This window comes from Chrysemys picta, chromosome 2 (assembly GCF_011386835.1).
Source record: "Chrysemys picta bellii isolate R12L10 chromosome 2, ASM1138683v2, whole genome shotgun sequence".
NCBI lineage: Eukaryota > Metazoa > Chordata > Testudines > Emydidae > Chrysemys > Chrysemys picta.
This window is the reverse complement of record NC_088792.1, coordinates 14,710,150-14,735,054: the sequence shown is the minus strand read 5'-3', so window position 1 is coordinate 14,735,054 and position 24,905 is coordinate 14,710,150. Positions and strand designations below refer to the sequence as shown.

The window sequence follows — 24,905 nt, the reverse complement described above, 5'->3', positions numbered from 1 at the left end:
TACTGTATTAGGTTTATACTTGCATGTTTTATTTTATTTTCCTTGGTAATTCACTTTATTCTGTCTGTTATTACTTGGAACCACTTAAATCCTACTTTTTGTATTTAACAAAATCACTTTTTACTTATTAACCCAGAGTATGTATTAATACTGGGGGGGCGGGGAGGGGACGATGCCCCATTGCCTCAGCACCAAACTTCCAAGAAGGCATGATCCAGGCAGTTTGCTCTGGATATCTCAAACATTTAACGAGTGGAACAAATACACTCCAGTGGAGCACACACCTCAGTCTGAACCTCTGCTTGGATCTGCACACATTCATTTCAATTTTTTGCCAAGAAAAAAAAACAAACCCCGAAACAAAAAACCCACCACAAAGATAGCCGTCCCCCACCCCCAATTCAACACATTTCATTTCCACAACTACTCACCTCTTCCTGGGGTAAATTCAAACCGAATATCATTTAGTTCTTTCTTTGAATTCCTGTGATAAGAATACCTAGTATTAATATATTAAAATGAAAAAGCAGCTGTTGTACAGAATTTATTTCGGATTGTTTGGGGATTCCAGTGTTCTGGTTGAAGGGGAGTCATTCAAAAATCAGTTTTAAAAAGATAACTGGATTTTAATTTTTAAATACCAGCTACTCTATCCAACAGGGATGCACAGACAGTCCCTGGATTTGCATCTGGGAGGAAAGCTCTCAGTGGAGGGCCATATACTTAGGAATGTGCTTCCCCCATTGGTTTGACAGAGCCAGTGCTTGTTGATACGCGGGATACATAAGGCCCATTTAGCCATGAACTTATGAGTTATATAATTTACTCAAGGAAACAATGTTTCAGTGACAAATCCAGGATTACAATTCCAGAGCTTAATAGCCCAGGCCCCATCCATTAGTTCACATTGCCTTCCTTTCCAACAGTTCCACAGTACCACACTTACCTTAACCTTAGCACAAGACTGATGGGGACTTTTATATCCTCCTGAACTGGTGCTACAGCAGGGACAGGGGCAGGGGCTGATGGTGCCTAAAATGGGATTGGATTCTTTTAAAATCAACTCTCACTAACCCCTCTTCCCCCAGTCTTAAAAGCACAAAACACAGATTACAACAATTGAGTATAAATACTTAATACCATACAACTATCAAATACTATGTAATGTGTGGGCATATAGCCACTCATTGGAATATTAAGCCAACTAGCCAGGGTGAAAAATACAAGTATACTATTATTATTATAGAATATTGAGAGCACAATAAAAACCCAAATGAGAGGAATATTAATGTACAGTTGAACTATACTACGTAGTAATATTTAGAAAGACAATCCTGTCTAGCATGGTCTCCAGAGAAAATAAATGGTGGAATAGGTATTTGCCTTTTAGAGACACTGGAAACTGGCCAGAGGCTTCAGAAGAGGTTTTTAGCGCATTTATCAAATGATTTTTCAGGCAAATTTGATTTGTCTGGAATCTAAGGTATTTGATAAAGTATCAGAGGGGTAGCCGTGTTAGTCTGGATCTGTAAAAAGCAACAGAGGGTCCTGTGGCACCTTAAAGACTAACAGATGTATTGGAGCATAAGCTTTCGTGGGTGAATGCCCACATGCGTCTGATGAAAGCTTATGCTCCAATACATCTGTTAGTCTTAAAGGTGCCACAGGACTCTGTTGCTTTACTGTTTAATCAAAATCTGGCACGCGGGGCGGGGGGGGGGGGGAAGAGAGAATTGATTGCTCTTTCATTGTCTAAATCTTGGTCCGTATTTCACATGCTGCACAAGAGATTTTAGCTTGAAGCAATAGGACAGACCGTATGCTAGGCTGACAAAGCAGGGAAAGACTACCCAAGGCCTTTTTTCATCTGAATCACTCTTTTGAGCAACTTAAAAATGAACAGCTTGACTGAGAAATGAGGTATTTCACGCCATCTGATACCAATTTCACTAACTTTTCTAAAAAAGCAGGGGTGGGCAAACTTTTTGGCCTGAGGGCCGCATCGGGTTTTGGAAATTGTATGGCGCGGCCCCCATCCTCTATGCCCCCCTGCTTCTCGCCCCCTGATGTCCCCCCTGGGACCCCTGCCCCATCCACCACCCCCCGCTCCCTGTCCCCTGACCGCCCCTGGAACCACCGCCCCTGACTGCCCCCCACCGCCCCATCCAACCTCCCCTTTCTTCCTGACTGCCCCCCCCCAGGACCCCTGCCCCCATTCAACCCCCCTGTCCCCTGCCCTCTGACCGCCCCACCTCCTATCCATAGCTCCGCCCCCGACCACCACCCCAAACTCCCCTGCCCTCTATCCACACACACCCCGTGCCCTTACTGCACTGCCTGGAGCACCGGTGACTGACGGCGCTAGAGCCGCGCTGCCCACAGCAGCGGGAGAGGCACCAGGCTGGAGCCATTCACGCCACTGCACAGCAGAGCACTGGGTCAGACCGGGCTCTGCAGCTGCGCTGCCCCAGGAGCTTGCAACCCTACCGCCCAGAGCGTTGCGCCATCGGTGGGACAAGCTGAGGCTGCGGGGGAGGGGGAACAGCAGGGGAGGGGCCTGGGGCGAGCCTCCCAGGCAGGAGCTCAGGGGCTGGGCAGGAGGGTCCTGCGGGCTGGATGTGGCCCGCAGGCCATAGTTTCCCCACCTCTGGTCTAACTGCTGGCCCTATTTAGAAATACATCAAAGATTCTGAGCTATGATTTAATGCAGCAAAGTGAATGTCTACTCCAAACTGTACCATTTCTCTTTAAGACTAGTATATTGTCAGTAATGGTTAAAGTGGAAACAGGAATTAAGTGCAATGAGATTATATATAGTTCTACTAAAAAAAGTTTCTAGGAAAAAATGAAGACCAGAGTGTTACTTTTACTAGTAACATTGCCAAAACACTTAAATGCTTCTCCCCAACAGCAAATACGAACATTAGTTTCTTTTATTTAGAAGTACCATCATTCAGGAGTCTGGCAAATTTAGCAGCACTGTAAGCCAGCCAACTGTAAGACATATTCCAAATATCTTTGCAACGGTTTATTTTGGCAATTTCCGCCCCCCACTGCCCTTCAGCCCAAGACATCAGAATTCACTTCTTTCCCTCCTGGGTTGGCTCTCCTAGCTGGGTTTGCACTAAAACAATACAGAGCAGAATTAAGTTCTGTGCTACTTAGCAAGGTTTCAGGTTTCCTCACACACATCAGTTCTCTTCTGCACCAAATGGGAGCCTGTCAAAAAACAGCCTCAAACTCAAAACCACAGGGAAATCTGGTTTCTCTATGAGCCTTATGTTAATACGAAGGCTTTTTCAATGCACGTGTCCTGCATCCCTTTCAGAGCCTGGAGGACCTCCTGCTTCCACCTCCAGTTTCCTCCTACTCCTCCTTATAGACATACCCTTGAGGCTCTGAGGCTGCTGAGAGGTCTGGCCAGAACCTGCTTCATCATAGCCCTGTCAATGTTACTCCTTAATCACCTTAAACAAGAAGCTGCTGATCTAACCAATGCATTTGCCGTACAGCACTAAAAGCCACTACTAGTTCAGAGAAAAGAAAACCCAGGAGCAAGCAGATCCCTGCAGGATTGTGCTAAGCTAAGCACCTCAAAGCCACCAGGGCCTGCCTACTCCTCTTACTCAACTGGACAATTCACCACGCTAATACAGCTTTCCTGGCTTCAGTCAATTCTAGTGAGACTGATACTTTAAGGAGGGTCTCCTACAAAATTGAAGGTGTGTATAAAGGGTTTCTAGCCTTACCTGCCCTGCTGCTGGAGCTGCTGCGGGAGCCTGAGTCGGTGGAGGGACAGCAATTTGAGAAGGCTGCGCAGGTGCTTGTCCTGCTGGCTGAGGTAGTTGAGCCGGAGTCTGTGCTGGAACATGGAGTAAATGACCTGTAGGTTCAGCTGGTGGGAACAGCTACAAAACCAAGAGGTTGTAATGAGAAAAGGAATGTCATTGAGAGCAGGTGGTTGGGCATGAAGTGCATTTTGACCCCGCTTGCCAAAGCACAACTGATGAGTTTACTGCCAGCTACATTTCCATCCCCTCAAACCATTAAGTCAGATCCAAGTGGGTGTCAAGGGGCTTCAACTTCTCCTTGCTCTGGAAAATGATTCTTCCTCTCCCTCATTATCTCCTGAAATGCTCATCCTCCCTATTACTATGGACAAGAAACTCGTACAGCAGGAAGACTGAATGCTACATAGTAATACAAACCGAGCTCTTCCCTGGAAGATACAATCACATGCTGTAGTCTCCATTTTCTTGGAACATGAGCATCATTGACATGTCTCATTTGCCAAGTCATTGGGTCAACCTCCCACATTGCTTTATTAAAACTGGCTTGTGATTCCTTTCAGAAGGGATACACACACAACACAGCAAAGAATTAAATCTTTGTAGATAAATTATCTGTTTCCAAAGAAATATGATTCCAGGTATTAAGATGTCAAAACAGTTCCGCATTCAATTCTGAGGTAACGTAAACAGAGTGCAGGCTCTTCAAAGCATGTAAGAGAAGCATGATTGGGACTGGATGTATAGTTTTAATGCTCTAGTCCCTGGCTGACCAAAAATATGGAAAAGCAAGAACCTAGTCAGTTCTCTAGGGGAGAAGGATGGATGAAATGTGAGTTACTGCAATTATAAATCTTCTGACTCCATTCTGAGATGGCTGCAGGGAATCTCTCTATAATGGATCAAGTTGTCAGTTGCAAGCTGAAGTTAGAACAGGTAGGCTAAACCTCATCAGAATTCTACAAGACGTGCCAGTTTAACATCCCGTGTGTGTCGGGAAGGAAATAAGTAATATCTACGCACCAAATCAGCAAGCAACCATATCCTAATATCTAAGATACACTAATAAAATTCCTGTGTAAGATTTGCAGACTGCAAAGAGTTCTGAAGCAAGATTTTTAACTGTCATTAAATTATTGCGCCACTACCAACTGTGAAGGACTCCTGAAGGCCTAGCTCAGAAGCTTAGCTGTAGGCTGAGAATGAGTCAGACCAGGTCCTGTAAAATGGGCACTTTGGGTATGTCCACGTTGCAATTAAAAACACGTGGCCGGCCTGTGCCAGATGGCTTAGGCTTGCAGGGCTCAGGCTAAGGGGCTGTTTAACTGCTGTGTAGACTTTCGGGCCCCCCTCGTAGGGTCCTAGAGCCCAGGCTCCAGACCGAGCCCGAATGTCTACACAGCAGCTGAACAGCCTCTTAGCCCGAGCCCACATTAGTTGGCACAGGCCAGCTGTGGGTTTTGAATTACAGAGTAGACAAACCCTTTGACTAAGTTGTTTGGAGGGAAGGGATGTGAAGAACTTGACAGACTTTGAAATAGTGGATTCAACCCATTTTCAGGATTTTATTTGATAAGGAAATCATCAGAGAAGATCCCCACAAGGGAGTGAACATAACACCTAACTCACTACCCATATGAGCCTCTCTCATGATAAACTAAGTTGAAAACAACATTCCCTATAAAGCAGCGGTTCTCAAACTGTGGGTCACAACCCCATCTTAATGGGGTCACGAGAGCCCGAGCCCAAGCTGAAGCCCAACTGCCTGGGATCGAAGCCAGAGGGCTTCAGCCCTGGGTGGTGGGGCTCAGGTTACAGGCTGAAGCCCTTGGGCTTGGGCCCCCCAACACCCAGGGCAGTAGGGTCTGGGCTTTCCCCTCCATCCTGCCCAGGGTCATGGGGCTCAGGCAGGCTCAGTCTTCGGTCCCCCCTCCTCTGGTCATGTAGTAATTTTTGTCGTCAGAAGGGGGTCGTGGTGCAATGCAGTTTGAGAACCCCTGCTATAAAGGTTTGTTAAGGTTACTGCTAAGAGTGTCTCTCTAGCTAGTTAATGATTCACCTTCTAGGGAAGGAACTAGCCTGGGGATATTATTTTTAGAGGCCAATAAGAACATGTTCCTTGTGATATTGGCAACGATTGGGAGTTGTCAGATTCAAAGAGCAACAACTTCCAAAAGGTCAAACTTACCTCCGAATTCTGTAAAGATTCTTTCACTCTGGGAGACTAAAAAATGAAAAAAAGATCAGTTGTTACTATAAGCTGTAACAAAACTGAACCTTATTGACTAGCCATGGACTGCCTCAACCATGTTAATATTCACTAAATGCACATACATGGGTCTGCTCTTACTTTTATCTACATATTAAAATGCACAACAGCAATCAAACCAGTTAATTTCTCAGCAGCCTAGCCATGCTCTATCCCCCGGAAATGTATTGTCATGGCTTGGTTTATTACTTACACAGTAGCATACAATAAGAAATACCGGAGTTCTTTACTGGCAGAGAAATCTAATATTAATGAGGACTACATTGATTGGATATGGATTTTATTAGCAAGCCAAGCCAATAAAGTCTGTTTTAAAGCCACCCCAACTCTTAAAGAGGACAACGTAACAGTCTGCAGAGCAATTAGAATATTAAAGGTGTCATAAGCATTAAATACATTAGAAAGTTGAAGTCATAAGCAATATACACAACAATGAAAAACAATTCCTGAGAACAAAATAGTATTTTTTCTTATCTACAGTTGAAACAATGAACAAATAGTCTTATTTTATATTTGGGAAACAATATTACCTTTTCCTATTAGTTATAATTTCTGTTATGGTTATGCCTGGGACCCCCAAAAGCCCCATTGTGCTAGGCGTTTTAGGAACAATTAACAAAAGGCAGTCCCTTAGATTCTAGGTGTCAGAAAACAAGTGGAAGAGACGGAGTAAAAGGGAATTATTCAATATTTAACTAGATTTGGGGAACTCTGTTAGGTGCTATACAAACATGGGACAGTCCCTGCCCCCAAAGAATTTATAGCCTAAAACAGTGTTTCTCAACCTTTCCCTTTGGACGTACTCAGATTTGAAAAGGTAGGTAGAGCCCTGTGTGAATAGAACATTTATATCCGCAGATACGGATATCTGCAATTATAAAACAGATATCCACAGAGTTGCAAGGCTCTAGCGACAACGAGAGAGACCAGCAGGGCCATGGCCAGCGAGCGGGCCACGAACCACAACTGTGAAAGCAGCAGCATGTCAGGCAGCTGCTTGCAGGAGCCAGCGCCCAGCCTGGGCAGCTCGTCCAGCGTGGCTGTTCCACCCCCAGCCCTACACACTAGAGGGCACCAGGCTCACTGGTCCCTGGTCACGCTAGTGTGTGCAAGTGGCTTGCACATTCACGGACAGGAGTCTTGCTCGTTGTCACTAAAGCTCTGCATCTCCGCAAATATCTGCTTTATACCCACGTGGGGTTCTAACAGTAAGTGGACAAAGCCACCCGGGAGCTGACAGACTAATCGTGAGCCCCACCACCAGAGGCTGACAGACCGAAACCACAACCCCCCTTAACTTGTCCCACAATCCCCCTGGACATCACGATCCCCAGGTTGAAAAACAATGGTCTAAAAAATGGGGTTGAGGTGGGGATAGTAAAGTAATACTACACGTGGTATTACTGGAAGCAGAGGGTAACAAGGTGACTCTCAGTCCTGGGCACCCTGTGAACTATCACAATGCCAGGAGAGATCCTAACCTCTTTGTAAGAGTAGATGTTAACCCCCTTATCTTGGCCAAATTTCCACTTTGGGTGATTTAAATTCAGTCTCCTTATATTCCTCATGCAGTTTTAACTGGATAAGGTATCTTTACTCCCTGAACTAAATTGTTCAACAGAATTGCTTCTTCTAAATAGCTGTCACATTTCATTTGGGATATGACTGCCTTTTAATGTTAATATTTTTTAAATAAAGTGTCAGCTTGCTTTAGCAAAGTAAAGCAACAGATATGCAGTTTGGGACCCTGTTGGATGAAAGCTTCTACATAAATGAAATTAATCTTGGATTTATTTCTAGTTCCCTCTTTAAAGAAAACTAAGCTCATTTAATATTAATAATATCTACAAATCTGTTTTCTAACTCACCAGCGCTCCTTACTCTCACACTTCAACAGCAGACAAACTAATGGCATTTCTATTCACTATTAAAAATGAAAACTAAGAAAATTCTAACTACTATCCCACTGAGCAAACTGGCTCAACTTTTACTTTCGGATAGAGATAGTAATTGAGTTGCTTGATCCCTCTGGAGTTTGGAAATTCAAATTCAAGAGAAATCACAACACACATGCTCTTACACGATGTATCTTCCACTATAAAATGAATGCATCAGTGAACAGCGGCACACTGCATGTTCGCACTCACTAGTTAAACACAGTAATTACTTTTGCATTCTTTAAGTGAGCTAATGCACTTTAAACCCCAAACCTAGAGTTGTGTATAACATGATGATACCCTTAACATATAATCCTATTTCTTTAATCCTTGTCCTGCCTCTTCCCTTCTTGTCTTGTTTGTATTCTTATTACCCTCACCTGCCCCGTGCAGTGTCTAGCGTACTTTTGAGCTCTCAGAGAAACAATGCTTCTAAGCTACACTGACTCATTTCTTGTGGTATTCAGACTTTTGGAAATGAGCATTTTAAAACAAATGAAGGGCTATAGTAAAGCTGGGTGCTACAGAGGAGAAATGTCTGTGGGAATAATGCCAAACAGTTTTTCTACATCTTGCTTGGAAACGTGTCAAGTGAGGCTTAATGGTGGGATGGATTTCAGATTTTACCTTTCCACCTGGATTACTCTCTTCTCCTGGCACCATCAGCATTTGATCACAGTGGAGGAGTTCCTCCTACACAGTATTCTCTGCAACCGACAGGGTCTGCGAACAAGACCTTTGTACTTTCTTTGGAGGAGAGGCACTGATAGTACGTTACAAATTGGCCAAAGTCAATCTCGGATATTTGAAAATGGTATCTCCAGACACTGTTGCTACCGTCGGGCATTGGTCAGGCTAGTGGCAAGATGAGATTTTTGCTCTGATGTTGTACTGTTAATGTTGTTATTATTAGGTGCTCCTTGGAGATCTCACACCCAAGTATTGACCCAGCCTGACCCTGATTAACTTGTGAGATCTGAATGGATCACAGTATAAGGAATAACATGTTCAGTTTTCAAAGAATCTTTAGCTAGTCCAAACATTTGGAATGGAGATTATAAATGAAAGTGTCAATTCTCTCTCGCTCAACAGGAAAAAAACAAATAAGCCACGTTCAAAACACAACAGGGGCCAGTGCTAAATCAGGGTATCGTGATTTCAGAGACAAGATATGGGAACAACAAATTTTTAATTTTCTCTGAAACAAGGTTTGGAATATCAGCCTCCTTTAAAATTAGCCTTATAATTTAAAATATAGGGAGACTGTATTTTATATCTGAGAGTGTCCTAGATCAAGATTTTCAGAATTATCTATCTGATATGGTAAGATCATCCCTGGGTGAGTAGCAACAGTCTGAGCACAAAAAGAAAGCTAGTCAAATTTATAACTGGAAAGCTAACAAATAAAATGACAGAATAACTGTAATCACAAAGCATATTAGAAAAAAAATTGCAAGGTTGCAAAAAGCATCTAATTTTGCAAAGACTTAAGGAAATTTCTACGCAGATCATAAATAAAAGGGATGTAATGAACCAGAAGATGGAAATGCTTTAAAGGGGCAAATGTTTAAACATCCCAAGAGAAAATAACTTTAGTACAAGAGTATTTGAAGAAGTCTTCAAAAGCTCATTCTTTGGCTCTCCTTAGTTAAATCTGAGAACCATTAAAATCTATGTGTTGCTATGAAAGGGAAGAATTACATTCAGAAAAAACATCTTTGAAGTGGTAGTGTTTGGAATGATGAGCATACATATCACTGAAGATTTAAGATCTACAAAGGATTTAACACTTCAAGTTTTACACCCGTTTTTTTAAACACAAAATATAATACTGTAAAATCCGTAGCTACTTAGGACTTCACGGATGCCACTTGATTGCAAACTGGGGCCATGCAACTCCATGGCAGTTGCTGGGATAGAACTGTTCCACCTGTCCAATCACAAGTCCCAGTTACTTGAGCTCAGGGAGAATGTTGGCTGTGTAAGACCTATGATGCAGTTGATTCTATCATGTAGGAGGCAGTGATAGCCACATTAATCAGTTCATTACAGTACTTCAGATAATGCTACGAAAACAATCTCAGGTAGTTTATACCACTGCAGTTTTAAATTAGCCACACGACTACCCTGATTCTCTGTTATTTCACTGGACTGGGAGCCAGGAGATCTGGATTCAAATCCCCAGCTCTACTACAGACTTGTGTGCAACGTTGGAAAAGTCACAAGCCCTGTGCCTCAGGATACCCTCTGTAAAATAGGGATAATACTACTTCTACCATCCTGTCTCTCTTCATGTCTGGTTAAACTGTAAACTCTCCTGGACAGGGACTGTCTTACTGTTTATGTGTAACACTTCACACAATGGGGCCCTGAAGTCAGCCGGAGCATCTAGGCACTACTGTGATACAAGTAATACAATTGTTGCAGAATCCAGTGGCTCACCCTGAGCTGTGAAATTGCTGCTCTGCCTTCCTCACTTTCTTCATCTAGTTCATCATCACTCCACTCCCAGCCACCATCTTCAGTCTTATGAAGACGCCCACTGGAACCCGGGACCCTTCGGACCTGTTCAGCAGACACACAGAAACAAATGCAGATAATTCTAACTGTCTTTTTTAGGAAAAATGAGTCCAAACAGTATCTAAGCTGCAATCCTGGATTCTAACAGGAACTGATAAGGGATCAGTGAGTTTATATCTAGAAGACATTAGAATATCACAAGGCTAACTAAGAATTAGTCCAAAAATTTTTGAGCACAGTGAAGCATAAAAACTAGCAGGACTGTGACATCCATGTTAAACAAAGGTGGTCACTGCCCATTTGCATCTTGGTACCTTTTTAGCTCTTTCAGTGATTGTTGGTGCCCTCTGCAACATCTTTTCTTGTAGAAATTCTTTATTCTGGAAAAGAAAATGATTTTAAGTGTCTAATTCACTCGTCTACTGTTGAAAATCATTTCACGGCTCAAGCATTTTTTGGCCATAAACCCCACTTTCAATCTAATTTTAATAAAACCAGGAAGACTTGTGCTATTTGGGAGTCAACATCATTCTAAGAACGTCTGCGAAATGTAACAAGAAGCAATCCACTATTCATTCCCTGGGACTGCAGTTAGAATTTCTCTACTATGCATGCTAATCCTATATACCTTTTCATCTGTGACAGATTTACCACTGCAAAATGATATAGGATTAGCAAGTGAGAAGTGGTATACATGAAACTTTGGTTTTCCTTAAAATTCAACTGAATCACTGCAAACTATTTAGCCCCTGATAACTAGAAATTGACCAAATTAAAAAAAAATTGGGCAGGAAACAAGAAAAACTGGCATTGCAGAGCCTTTTACCAGGCCATTTTATTACGTATGTCACATACTGTCTTGCTGGAATGCCAATACTATTTAACTCAGCCCTATTCCCTTTGCACTCTTAAACTGGTCCCTTCCCCGCTGTCAGTGGCAAGTCATCTCAGATGCCAGCATGAGGGGTCAGGAATAGTGCAACCCAATACATGGAAAATAGGATCCATCGCTGGGGCCAGGGTTACAGAACACAGCACGTGTGTTTTCAAGGAGGAAGCCCAGTATGTTGCATACACTGGAATAAATCTCTACATGTATAAGCAGTATCCCTTTGCATTAAAAGTCCTCTAATACCCTTGTCTATTTCACAGACAGGGTACAGAAGAAGGTAGGATCAATGGTCCATCTAGCCAGTATCCTGTCTTCTAACAATGGCCAGTGCTGGATGTTTCAGAAGGAATGAACGGAACAGGGCAATTATTGAGGGATCCATCCCCTGTTGTCCAGTACCAGTTTCTGGCAGTCAGAGGTTTATGGATACCCAGAGTATGGGGTTGTGTCTCTGACCATCTTGGCTAATAGCTATTGCTAGATCTATCCCTCATGAATTTATTTAATTCGTTTTTGAACCCAGTTATACTTTTGGACTTCACATCTCCTGGCAAAAAGTTCCACAGGTGGAGTGTGCCTTGTGTGAAGAAGTACTTCCTTACATTTGTTTTAAACCTGCTGCATATTAATTTCATTGGTTGATGCCTAGTTCTTGTATTATGTGAAGGGGTAAACAACACTTCTCTGTTCACTTTCTCCCAATTCATGATTTCACGGACCTCTATTATATGTCCCCTAGTCATCTCTTTTCTAAGCTGAACAATCCTGGTCTATTTTCTCTCTTCTCATATGGAAGCTGTTCCACATCCCTAATCGTTTTTGTTACCCTCCTCTGTACCTTTTTCAATTTGAATATTTTTTCTGAAATGGGGTGACCAGAACTGCATGCAGTATTCAAGGTGTGGGCATACCAGGGATTTCTTTAGTGGCATTATGATATTTTCTGTCTCATTCTCCCTATTGTTCGCTTTTTTGACTGCTGCTGCATATTGAGCAGATGTTTTCAGAGAACTCTTCACAATGCCGCCAATATCCCTTTCTTGAGTGGTAACAGCTAACTTAGCCGCCATCATTTTGTATGTATAGTTGGCATTATTTTTTCCAATGTGCATTACTTTGCACTTAACATTGAATTTCATCTGCCATTTTGTTGCTCAGTCTCCATTTTATAAGATCCCTTTGCAAATCTTTGCAGTCAGATTTAGACTTAACTATTTTGAGTAATTTAGTATCATCTGCAAACTTTGCCACTTGACTGTTTACCCCCTTTTCCAGATCATTTATGAATATATTAAACAGCACTGGTCCCAGTACAGATCCTTGGGGACCTTGCTATTACCTGTCTCCACTGGCCACTTATTCCTACTCTTTGTTTCCTATCTTTTAACCAGTTACTGATCTATAACTGTGCATAAGAACATAAGAACGGCCATACTGGGTCAGACCAAAGGTCCATCCAGCCCAGTATCCTGTCTGCCGACAGTGGCCAATACCAGGTGCCCAGGAGGGAGTGAACCTAACAGGTAATGATCAAGTGATCTCATCTGTCATCCATCTCCACCCTCTGACAAACAGAGGCTAGGGACACCATTCCTTACCCATCCTGGCTAACAGCCATTAACGGACTTAACCTCCATGAATTTACCTAGTTCTCTCTTTTTTTTTTTAAGAAAGGTTTTACAAGCAATAAGTGTAACAGAATATCAATTGCTAAACTCATCATAGCCAGACGTGGAAGGTTTAGTACAAGCAGTTTCAGACAGACACTTGGCTCCTTCATAATTAAATAGTATGGCTACAGATGTAATGCACAGATCGTTCTCTCCCTGAAATTAAATGAGTTTATTTGACAGTTTCCCCTGCACTCTGCCCAACCAACCCATGTACTTTTAAACTACACCTCTATCTCAATATAACGCTATCCTCGGAGCCAAAAAATCTTACTGCGTTATAGGTGAAACCGCATTATATCAAACTTGCTTTGATCCACTGGAGTGCGCAGCCCCGCCTCCCCGGAGCGCTGCTTTACCGCGTTATATCCAAATTCACGTTATATCTGGGTACAGGTGTACTAACAAAATGCCAAATCTGAGACCTCATCCACATCTTAAAAATAACCAGTCAGAAAAAGGTTTCCTCATTTCCATCCAAATATGGACTTCTCCCCTTATCCTCTCTCTGCACCTGCCCTCACCCATTGACCTAAGGCCTAGAACAAGAGAGAAAAGACAGTTACCTTTTCCATAACTGGTGCTCTTCAAGATGTGTTGCTCATCTCTATTCCACAATAGGTGTGCGTGCTCGCCGCGTGTACCAGTGCCAGAAGTTTTTCCCTTAGCAGTACCCATAGGTACTGCTCCCCGCTGCTCCCCCCTGCTGCGCGCTTCATGCACCTTCAGTTCCTTCTTGCCAGACAACTCCGACAGAGGGGAAGGAGGGCGGGATGTGGAATAGACATGAGCACATATCTCGAAGACACCAGTTATGGAAAAGGTAACTGTCTTTTCTTCGAGTGATTGTTCATGTGTATTCCACAATAGGTGATTCCAAGCTATATCTGTTGGAGGTGGGAAGAAGTTCACAAACTCTTGGGACGGAGAATGGCCCTGCTGAACCCGGCGTCCTCCCTGGTCTGAGAGACAATCGCATAATGCAAGGTGAATGTGTGAACTGAAGACCACGCGGCAGCCCTACAAATGTCCTGAATGGGGACATGGGCCAAAAAGGCAACCGACGAGGCCTGCACCCTAATTGAGTGTGCCTTCACAATTGGTGGTGGAGGGATTCCCGCCAGGTCATAACAGGTACAGATGCACGAGGTGATCCAGTTGGAGAGCCACTGAGTGGAGATCGGCCGACCTTTCACGCGCTCGGCCGAGGCGATGAACAGTTGCAAGGATTTTCGGAACGGCTTAGTCTGCTCCAGGTAAAAAGCCAGAGCCCATCTCACATCCAGCGTGTGGAGGCAGCGCTCCTCACTGGACGCATGGGGCTTGGGGCAGAGGACTGCCGGAAAAATGTCCTGACCCATGTGATAGGCGGAGACCACCTTTGGAAAGAACGAAGGGTGTGTACGGAGCGGGACCTTATCTTTATGAAACACCGTGTACGGGTCAGGGCCCTGAGCTCCGAGACTCGCCTAGCTGAGGGTCCCAACAAGTGATCAAAACAAGGAAAGCCACCTTCCACGAGAGGTGTGACCAGGAGCATATGGCTAGCAGCTCAAACGGGGGCCCCGTGAGACGGGCCAACACCAGGTTTAGGTCCCACTGCGGACTGGGGGCCTAACATACGGGACATATGACCTGCCGCTGTTCCTGGACCAGGAGGAGTGGCGACACCGGGAGCGATGCTGACCACAGGACTGCGATCCCGACGTGGAGGACCAGTATTGTCAGTAACAGCTGCTCCGTGATCGGCTCCAGCGGGCTGACCTGCGACGGGGAGATGCCGGCAATCAACGCCCGGGGCTGCGGAGGCGGTGCCGTAGTGGGGTCCTGGAGTGGGACGACAAACTGGAATGACATTGACGTTCATGCCGTAACCAGCTGCGATAGTCCCTCTGAGATGAGGACCTTTGGCATCGTCTGCCTCGGTCCCGTCGGTGTTTGCTCTTCGAGGCGGAGTGGTGCTGAGAGTCAGTCCGAGGGAACCCAACCAGACAGCCTGGTGGGCGTTGAGTGTGATCCACATGGACTTTGCCCTGAACGGTTGCTGGGCGGCAAACGGCATCGGGAACATTCCCTCAACCGAGACCGGTACCGAGCCGGGGGCGACTGCAGAGATCCCAGTGGCGGCTTGCCTCTGGAGCGCAGGGCCGACATCGGCGGTGCTCCTGGTACTGGCATGGACATAATATCCCAGGCCGTCTGCAGGGCCTCCGGTGTGGAGGGCATCCGGACATCTGGGGAGGTCTGCTCCATATGGACCAGGCTACTCTGCTCGACTTGAGTCGGAGGCCTACAGGCCAGTGGGGATCGAGGACTGCCCGACATGGGTCTAGCCTCTGTCCCTGGTTTACTCCAGTGCCGTGGTGAAGAAGGCCTCTTCCTAGCCTTCTTGGTGTGCCCCAGGGACTGGGAGCAGTGCCGACTAGTTGATGGCACCGAAGGGTCACCGCGCACCGACACCATGCTGCCTGGTGTCGACTCGGAGTGGCGCGCCGGAGCCAGGGTCAGCATCAACTCCATCAGAATAGCCCGGAGCCTAATGTCCCTTTCTCTCTTGGGCCGAGGTTTAAACGACTTGCAAATTTTGCAGCAATCGCTGAGATGGGTCTCTCCCAAATAGTGTAGACAGTCTGTATGCGGATCACTCAATGGCATAGATTGCCTACAAGTGTCACACGACTTAAAACCTGGGGCACGGGGCATGCCCTGGCCCGGGCGCTCTATCTAAACTAAACTAACTAAACAAACTAACTAACTTACAGGTACCATACAATGAACAAACAAGCAATTTTGGGGATGAGCTACAGCAAAGCTGGAGCAGAGCAGTTCCGACGCACCTTCACTGGTGGCAAGAAGGAACTGAGGGTGGGGTGAGTGTGCAGCGCCCCTTATACAGCGCCATGGAGGCTCCACACCTGCGGTCACTAGGGGCGCTCCCCTACGGGTACTGCTAGGGAAAAACTTCCAGCACCGGTGCACATGGCGAGCACGCACACCTATTGTGGAATACACATGAGCAATCACTCGAAGAAGAACAATGAAATACTCTGCCCAGATCCAGTGACAGATTTAAGATCTGGTATCTTGCAACCAGACCTTTGGGTCTAGAAATGGGCGTTTTATACTATTTGGTAGTGGAGACACCCAGCTTTCAACAGCATACAGCACTTGCTGCTAGTCTTGGAGAGCCCTGAAACACCTGACCTTATTCATGGCATAAAACAGTAGAACCTCAGAGTTCCGAACACCTCGGGACAGGGCCGGCTCTGGCTTTCTGGCCGCCCCAAGCAAAAAAAGAGGAAAAAAAACTGTGGCACGGCTAGAGCCAGGGTGCAGGGGGACTCCCTGCCCTGCAGATGTGCCCCGGCTAGTGGGGGGAAGGGAAGGGAGCGGGGGGAGAGAGAGAAGGGGGGCGGCCAGGGCTTCAGCAGGGCGCTGCCACGCGGCCCCTCCCGCCGTGCCACCTGACGGGAGGGCTCCACACTGCTCCGGTCGGCTGGGAGCGAAGGATGTGGGCTGCCCTGCCGGGCTTGCTGCAGGGCGCTCCCGTCCTCCGTGCTGCTGCCACCCCCTACAGGGCGGCCAGAGCAGAACAACAAACAACAACAAAAAAGCGGCCGTGCCGCCCTAGGATTGGGCGGAATGCCACCTCCTACAAGCTGCCACCCCAAGCACCAGCTTGCTCGGCCGGTGCCTGGAGCCGGCCCTGCCTCGGAAATGGAGGTTGTTCGTAATTCTGAAATGTTTGTAACACTGAACAAAACGTTATGGTTGTTCTTTCAAAAGTTTACAACTGAACATTGACTTAATACAGCTTTGAAACTTTACTATGAAAAAGAAAAACGCTGCTTTTAACCATCTTAATTTAAATGAAATGAGCACAGAAAGTTTCCTTACCGGGTCAAATCTTAAAAAAAAAAAAAAAACAAACTTTCCCTTTATGTTTTTAGTAGTTTATATTGAACACAGTACTGTACTTGGTTTTTTTTTTTTTTTTTGGGGGGGGGGGGGGGGTCTCTGCTGCTACCTGATTGTGTACTTTCAGTTCCAAATGAGATGTGTGGTTGACCGGTCAGTTCATAACTCCAGTGTTCGTAACTCTGAGGGTTCTACTGTACACGGAAAGTCTCCTAGATTGTTTTCAGAGGTTTCCAAGATCTTAATTAGATTTACTCCCTCTCAGAACTCATCTACACTTGTGCCAGCATGTAGGGTACGTGGAGCTACGTGAGATAGCGAAAGGCAGGCTGTGTACGCTTACTGAGGAGTATAGCTACACGTGGCATTGAAAGGCTCTGGCAGGGGGGAGGCAGTGGGAAAAGTCTCCAGCTGAGCTTCAGGAGACTTTTTCCACTGCCTCCTTCTGCCAGAGTTTTTCTACTTTACTTGCCTAAGCGGTGCCTCACTGTCTACACAGCTACTTTATATCCGTGCTACCTGGGCATGCAGTAGCTAACTCTCCACCTCACCGCAAGTGTAGACATACTTTTAGTTGGCTTTAGAGGTGGAAGGGGAAAAAAGTAAACCCAATGGAAGATGTTAAAAAAAACTCAAAGATTTTTTAAATAGTGTCTATGAAACATGTTTCTTCAACAGAATACATGATTTGATAGCATACAAAGGTTTTATTTCATTAATTTGCAACAAGCAGCCTAACTCAGAGTAGCACTGGTTGTAAATAAAACAGCCATCCCAAACTCACATCAGTAAAGCCTTATACCGCCCCACATAGTTAATTATACATAATGTTTCCCTTCCATACAATTTTGGAATGACAAATTGAGTTAGAAAGTTTTATCATACCTTTGCTTTTGTGAAAAATTTGTGTCTTAATAGCTCTGCTGCTGTTGGTCTAGTAACAAAAGAGGGAGAAAAATAGTTATTGTTACTTCGAAATGTAACATTCTTCCAAGCTGCTTGCTTCATTCACTACAACTTGCCTACAACATGAAACTTTGCCATCTGACTGTTTACCCACAACCCAAGACCCTGAGTCAGCTGACACGGGCTAGCTGTGGGTGTCTAGTTGCTGTGTAGACATATCCAATAAGGACAGCAAAAGCAATGGCTCTTTTCCAGATGTATGCACTTCAGTTCATGCCTCTGCTTTAAGGTAGACGGTTACTAAATACTAATTCTGCATTAGGTTAGTTATCTTTGCAAAGTGACATATATAGACATTACACATTTAGGAGGTGCACAGATATACCTCTGGTTATCTGCTGGCACCATTTGGCTGAAACTGGTTTGTGAGCTCTTCTAGGCCTTGGCTACAATGGCGCTGTACAGCGCTGCAACTTGCTGCGCTCAGGGGTGTGAAAGTACATACAACGCTGCGAGAGAGCTCTCAGCAACGCTGTGAATTCCCAAGTGTAGCCAAGGACCTAGATTGTTACTGCCTTTGTTTTACTCATCTGTACATTTTCTAGCACAATGGGACCCTGACTGGGGCTTCACGCCCTTATCATAGAATAAAGAAAGAAATAGTAATAAATTGAGAATTGCACGTCCATTTGCTTCCCCCCCCCCCCAATCACACCCTCAACACTGAACAGACGATCATCTACTTGTAGGGAGAGGATGATTTTAAACTGCTGTATCAGGATATTTTTAAAGGATTTGCATGGACGAGAGAAAGTGTTATGGGAAATTTGCCAATATTTTATGTAGCTGCCCTTAATAAATAGTCCTTATAAGCAAATGAGTCAAGATTGCACTAAGAGCCTTCATATATTTGCAAATTTAAAAACCATGTACAGACGCTCCCCAGGTTACGCAAGACCTGACTTACGCAAATTCGCACTTACGGAAAAAGTTCCATAAACCAGAAATAGGATTTTTGAGTTGCAGAAATGTGTGTGTAACGTACGGGTATATGTTTCCGACTTATGCAAAACTCAAGTGATGCGAGGCTTTCCGGAACGGAAGCGTAAGTCGGGGGGTGTCTGTATATTTTAAAAGCTCCACAGGTAAATACATAGTTCACAACCTATCATTTCTGATGTGCAAAAAACACAGTGCAGCTTGAATCAGAAGTGAGACAAAAATCGCAATTAACTCTCTGGCAGTACAACACTGAGCAGTGAACTAGTCAGTACTGGTTAATCAGAATGGAAGTTGTGTGTCTTGCCAGTCATACACTGTATTGAACATTTATCCATATTTTTAAAAAATGACAACAGCCAGGAGAACTTCTTGTCAGACAGCAGGTCCTCAGCAATCTTCTTGGCTCAAAGATTGGAGAGCTAACTAGGACAACTTTTATTTGGGGGGGGGTGTGCTTATAAATGTATGTATGATATAACTGGAATAGGGTTTTGCTACATATGCCATGTAACACATCTATGTAAAGGTTATGATCTACTGGTTATGTTCATCCGAGTTGTATGTAGGCACCATTTGTGTGTTCAGAGTTATGTATACTGGCTTGATTTCTAAGTAAGCTTTGTGAGGCATTTGGTCAGCTTCTTTAGGAAGGAATTCGCAAGGTTAAGTACCCGATCAGGAAGCATTTGGGGAACAATGCATCCTGGAATGCTCCAATCCGCATAAGAAGTCTTCCTGGAGACATACAAGATACCACGTGGACAATGGCTTCTGCCTGTAAAGACTGAGTCATGCACGGACATGTGACTTGCCCAGGTGACTTCAGAACTCCATCTTGGAGCTGGACTTCGCATAGAAGTGAGGAGGGGGGTCTCCACCCACAAGAGAGTCTATTTAAACCCGTGGGAGACCCCCTCCATTTGGTCTTCAGATGGCTAAAGAAGGAGCCTCTTCACCCCCTCAGAATACTGGAAGGAAACTGGAACAAAGGACAGTAACTACAGGGGGTGAGAGTGATTGCTGGACCCAGGCTAAAAGGAGATTAGCCTGTAAAAGGGAGCATTCTGGAACTGGTGAGGATCTTATCTGTATTTAGTTTGATTAGACATAGATTTGCGCGTTTTACTTTATTTTGCTTAGTGACTTATTTTGTTGTCTGTTACTACTTGGAACCACTTAAATCCTACTTTCTGTATTTAATAAAACCACTTTCTACTTAGTAATTAACTCAGAGTATGTATTAATACCTGGGGGAGCAAACAACTGTGCATCTCTCTCTATCAGTGTTATAGAGGGCGAACAATTTATGAGTTTACCCTGTATAAGCTTTATACAGGGTAAGACGGATTTATTTGGGTTTAGACCCCATTGGGAGTTGGGCATCTGAGTGCTATAGACCAACACACTTCTGTGGGCTGTTTTCAGGTAAACCTGCAGCTTTGGGGTAAGTAATTCAGTCCCTGGGTCTGTGTTGGAGCAGACGGGAGTGTCTGGCTCAGCAAGACAGGGTGCTGGAGTCCTGAGCTGGCAGGGAAAACAGGAATAGAAGTACTCTTGGTACATTAGGTGGCAGCTCCCAAGGGGGTTTCTGTGATCCAACCCGTCACAGTAGTTTTACCTTTTTTCAGGGTCTTTCTGTAAGCATGATGAAATCATCTTCCTAAATGATTTCCCATACTTCTTCAGCATTTCTTTATCTTGCACACCAGTCTCTAAAGAAGGTGGATCATTCTGTAGTGTCAGCATTAAAACCTGAAAGAATTAAATTCATTGGAAACATCTAGAAAGACCAAAAATTCTTAGAAGTGTGGTCTAGGGAACCCCACACATACAGCAGCCTGATGCATTCTGGAGATGCACATCTTTAACATGTTAGGAGTTGAGATACAGGCTTCAAATTGTAAGATCAGAGCAAGTTCTCAGGTCAGTCATGCCAGCATGATGCAGCCCCAAAGGGAAGAAAAGGGGCACAGAATTTCTGCCAAACCTGCTCATTCTATAGGCACTAGTCATATGAGACCTTAGATTCAAATGCTCAGTTCGGATTTCCTGCAGGTATCTTACTGTGAGAGAGAGGGAGTTAGAAAGAAACATGGCTAATTATGAATGTAAAAACAAAGGACAATTTTCTCTCTCTCTCTCTCTCTCTCTCTCTCACACACACACACACACACACACACACACACACACACACACACACACCCACCCACCAGTGGATGATTTCTTCTATTCCACTCAACAAAACAAAAACATTCTGAAGAAAAAAAGAGAAAATTATTCTTGCCTCTGTCTTACTCTGTCACCTAGATACAGGTTTCACCAATTTTAGAAGAGGAACCAGCCTGCAGCATATTTAAAGGTTTCCACTGTTCTAAAAATGCAGTGGTCCATCAATTCATGCAGAATTATACAATCAAATGTAAATGGCGGTTAATATTCCCAAGTCACAAATATGAAAACAACATAATTACAACTTAAGTGACCTTTATATTACAGGATCTGAACTTGTGGAGTTTGACTATAGTAATCGTAGAACTGAGTGCAGGCCACAAAACCTACTGTAAAATGTTTTTTAAAATTCCATCATCACATAAGAAAGTATTATTGAAAACAACATCTGCTAAATCAGTGAATATTTGACTGTTGCTTTGCAGACCTGGGGCATTGTTAACATGAACACTGCATTTGAAACCAACTCGGTTGTTAAAGGCCTTGTCTGCAAAGGACAGTTGCACCAGTTTAACTTATTTTAGTTAAACTCGTGCAAACTCCTGGCTAGACTCTTATTTCAGTTTAAGACAAGCTTATTTCAGGTTAGCGTCAGGCAATAAGAAATGTGCTTAAATTAAACCAAAATTTGATACTCAAACTGTAATTAGAGGCCACAAAAGGCTTTGCACATGTTTAACTGAACACGTTTAAAAACCAATTTAAATTAAACTGGTGCAATTTCTGTGCATAGACAAGGCATAAGGCAGGTAACTTTTCAGACTATTTATCAAACCCATTAAATGTTTCAGTTTTGAATAAAATAATTGTTTTCCAGAAAACATGTTTGTTCCATTGATGCTAGCTGGTGAAAACTTGCCTTTAATTCCTTAGTGATAATCAGGCTAAATGGTTGCAATTTTTTGCAAGAATTTGAATATGCAACAGCAACACAATTCTAAAACCTATTTAAAAATCTGGAGTACACGAAACAAGTATTTGAAGAGAAAGGATAAGTCTTCTGCACAGCAAATATCTGACAAAACAATTACCATATTAGTCTGGAACATGTCTGCATAGCAGTGGTCTCCAGGTCTCTTAACCCATAACGCTGTGTAGCAAGCGACACCTAGTACAGTCACAACACAGCAGACCAGTGATGACGGAACTTTTTTTTTTTTTTCAGTCCATGTGCTCAGTTAACTCGTTTACTAGAAACAGGTATGTCTGAATATAAGGGCATCTGAACACATAGAAACAGGTCCTTATTTTCTGAATGCTGAAGTCTTAAAATCCATTGCATCCTATCCAGCCAACTGCACCACTACAACAGGAACTAGTTTTCCTTTTTTTAAAATAAAGGTTTTAATACTTAAATTTAAGCAAGGGGTAGAATGATTTGATGTCTGTTATAACAGGAATTGAAGTATTTTTTTGTGCGGTTTAAGCAAGGTTTGTTTTATTCTTTTAATGGTAAAAATTGTGTCTGAATTCCGTTGATAGATAGATAGATGCTACGAGTCAGTCATGGAGGTCACAGATTCTGTGATTTTACGAGACCTCTGTAACTTCCTCAAAATTGCACTAATTCAGCCCCAGGCAGCGGGGCTCAGACTTCAGAGCAAGCCCAAGCCCCGCTGCACAGGTCTGAAGCCCGAGGCCAACCCCTACCGCCCGTAACTTATCTTTATGGGGCCTCCTGTGGAGTAGGGCCCCAGCCAACTGCCCTGTTCGCTACCCCCTAACACTGGTCCTTTGTACATTTCCGCGATTTTATCTGTGACTTTTAATAAAAATACACATGCCAAAATGTTAGCCGTGTGTGGGTGGGTGTGTATATATATATATATATATAACTGCCTTTTTTTTTTTTTTTTTTTTTTAAGTAGCAGCATGGGGGAATCTGTCTCTCTTGCGGGATCTAAGGTTTTTGCGGGTGGGGGCAGGATAAAAATGGTATTCAAAAAATATCCTGCACAGGGCTCTAGTTTAGAGCAACAACCCTCCCCAGGCTTAAGTGATGTGCCTTTAAAATGGAAACATCTGAACGAAGCCAACAAAAATACCATATTACACACAAATCCCAGCTCTGTTCCCATAGTTATAACTCCCCCAAATAGACAGACAGTTAGAGCTGACAAAAACATACGGTGAAACGTATTACCTGTCTGACAGAATGAACCCAATTACCTTTCGGGAATACCCAAGGCTAAGACCCTCAATTCATTTTACACAGGCTACTCAACAGCCACCAGATAGCAACTTTCAGTCTCCAGCTGGGCTAACATTCAAACCAGGAGAAGAATGTAGAGCCTCTTACCTCTATTACTAATCCAATGAAGTATCCAAGCCCCCAGTTAAAAACTCACCTGGGACAACTGGTGCCAGATTTTATGAGTAGGTGGATAGAAGGAACACTGAGGTAGGAGAGGACCGATTATCTCCTTACCCAGGGGTCACTGGGTGCCCTATTAGATGCCTTTGAACCATTGGTTTTTCTACAACTCTAAGACTGCTATGCTGTTTTTAAAGGATCCAGGTGAGATGTCTAGTACTACTCATGAGTATCTGCGCAGGGAAGGGTATAGATTTGAACACTACTATTCTCTATTTTAAGCACATAAGCACAAAAAAGGAATGCAACTTTTAAAAGGACTGGGAGTCTGGTGGTACAAATACAAAAACAACAAGAGGAAAATTGGACTGACCACATTCTTTCAAATAGCCTCAGGAAATACTGTTTAATACTGTTTTTTGTCACCACAAGTATTTGAAGATTACCGCTCACCTTCATCGGTGGGTATTTGTGATAAGGAGCTGCCCCTGTAGCCAGCTCTATAGCAGTGATTCCAAAACTCCAGATGTCTGCTTTGAAGTCATAACCTCTGACCTGAAAAGTGACAAGATATTACTCTACATACTTTTCATTATCCCAACTACACCTCTGCCTACAGGCTCTGAATGGAGCTTGTCAAATGTTTGCATCATTTCTTTACCCTCAAGGACTCTGAAAGGCACATATCTCCCATTAACCTTCACTGGCATTGCAATTATACCCAGGAAAGAACATGCCTTTCTTTACCTTTCAGTTCCTTCCTGGCTGCAAATCAGAAAACCTTAGGTAGAACAGTCATACCTGAGGAAGAGCAGATTTGTGGCTTGTAAAAGAGTTTTCATATGCCACACTACAAGTACTAGGCATTGGGTTCAACCAGGCTTTGGCTTCCATACTAATATAGAAAGTCGGACTGCTTGGGTATGATTGAAATAGTCATAGTTGGGGGATCAGTAGGCACAGCCCCACACGCAGTCATATGTCTAACCGGCTACTTTGTTAAACTAACTGCAATCACGTCCAGTCCTGAAACAGGTTAGCAATCTACTCTTTGCACTAGGAAGTCCATGCCAGCCTGGAGTTGAGCCAGGCCACTGAAATTCCTCATTCCTGCTTATAGAAGCCATTGCTGATATTTAATATTTTGCTTTCCATTAGATTGTCTTTTGGTTTAATGGGTATTAGTAGTTTCCACATTAGTGAACAAATCTGCCCATCTAAAGCCATATAACACTTTAACCTCCACTATGCAAAGAAAAAAATATTTCATATGCCAATAAGCCTTTTTCCTCATTAACATTACCTAGTGTTCTGGCATCTGAAATGGAAAGTTTACTTTATCCACTGCAGGGAAGAGACACTGTGTACTAACTTTAATGAGAACTACAAACCACAAGTGTTTTGCCAAAATTAAACTGTTCGCATTTCCTGCTCTCTAGACAAATGGGAGAAGACTGCAA

General features: G+C 43.9%; 1 protein-coding gene and 1 long non-coding RNA gene across 5 annotated transcripts in view; one reads left to right on the top strand and one right to left on the bottom strand.

The window, feature by feature from the left end:
* OXSR1 (oxidative stress responsive kinase 1) overlaps nucleotides 1-24,905 on the bottom strand; it is a 124,638-nt gene that overhangs the window by 5,790 nt on the left and 93,943 nt on the right. For all 3 annotated transcript variants that reach the window (XM_008163009.4, XM_024101023.3, XM_042859605.2), the window contains 9 exons: nucleotides 23,899-24,000; nucleotides 20,521-20,654; nucleotides 17,880-17,928; nucleotides 10,829-10,894; nucleotides 10,437-10,559; nucleotides 5,977-6,012; nucleotides 3,750-3,908; nucleotides 947-1,032; nucleotides 432-484 (listed from right to left, as the gene is read on the bottom strand). In XM_008163009.4, the coding sequence (XP_008161231.1) occupies nucleotides 432-484; nucleotides 947-1,032; nucleotides 3,750-3,908; nucleotides 5,977-6,012; nucleotides 10,437-10,559; nucleotides 10,829-10,894; nucleotides 17,880-17,928; nucleotides 20,521-20,654; nucleotides 23,899-24,000 (808 nt within the window). The remainder of the gene's footprint in view (nucleotides 1-431; nucleotides 485-946; nucleotides 1,033-3,749; nucleotides 3,909-5,976; nucleotides 6,013-10,436; nucleotides 10,560-10,828; nucleotides 10,895-17,879; nucleotides 17,929-20,520; nucleotides 20,655-23,898; nucleotides 24,001-24,905) is intronic.
* The window catches only part of LOC135981909 (uncharacterized), a 95,586-nt gene that overhangs the window by 166 nt on the left and 70,515 nt on the right, over nucleotides 1-24,905 (top strand). The gene's annotated exons all lie outside the window — the stretch shown is intronic.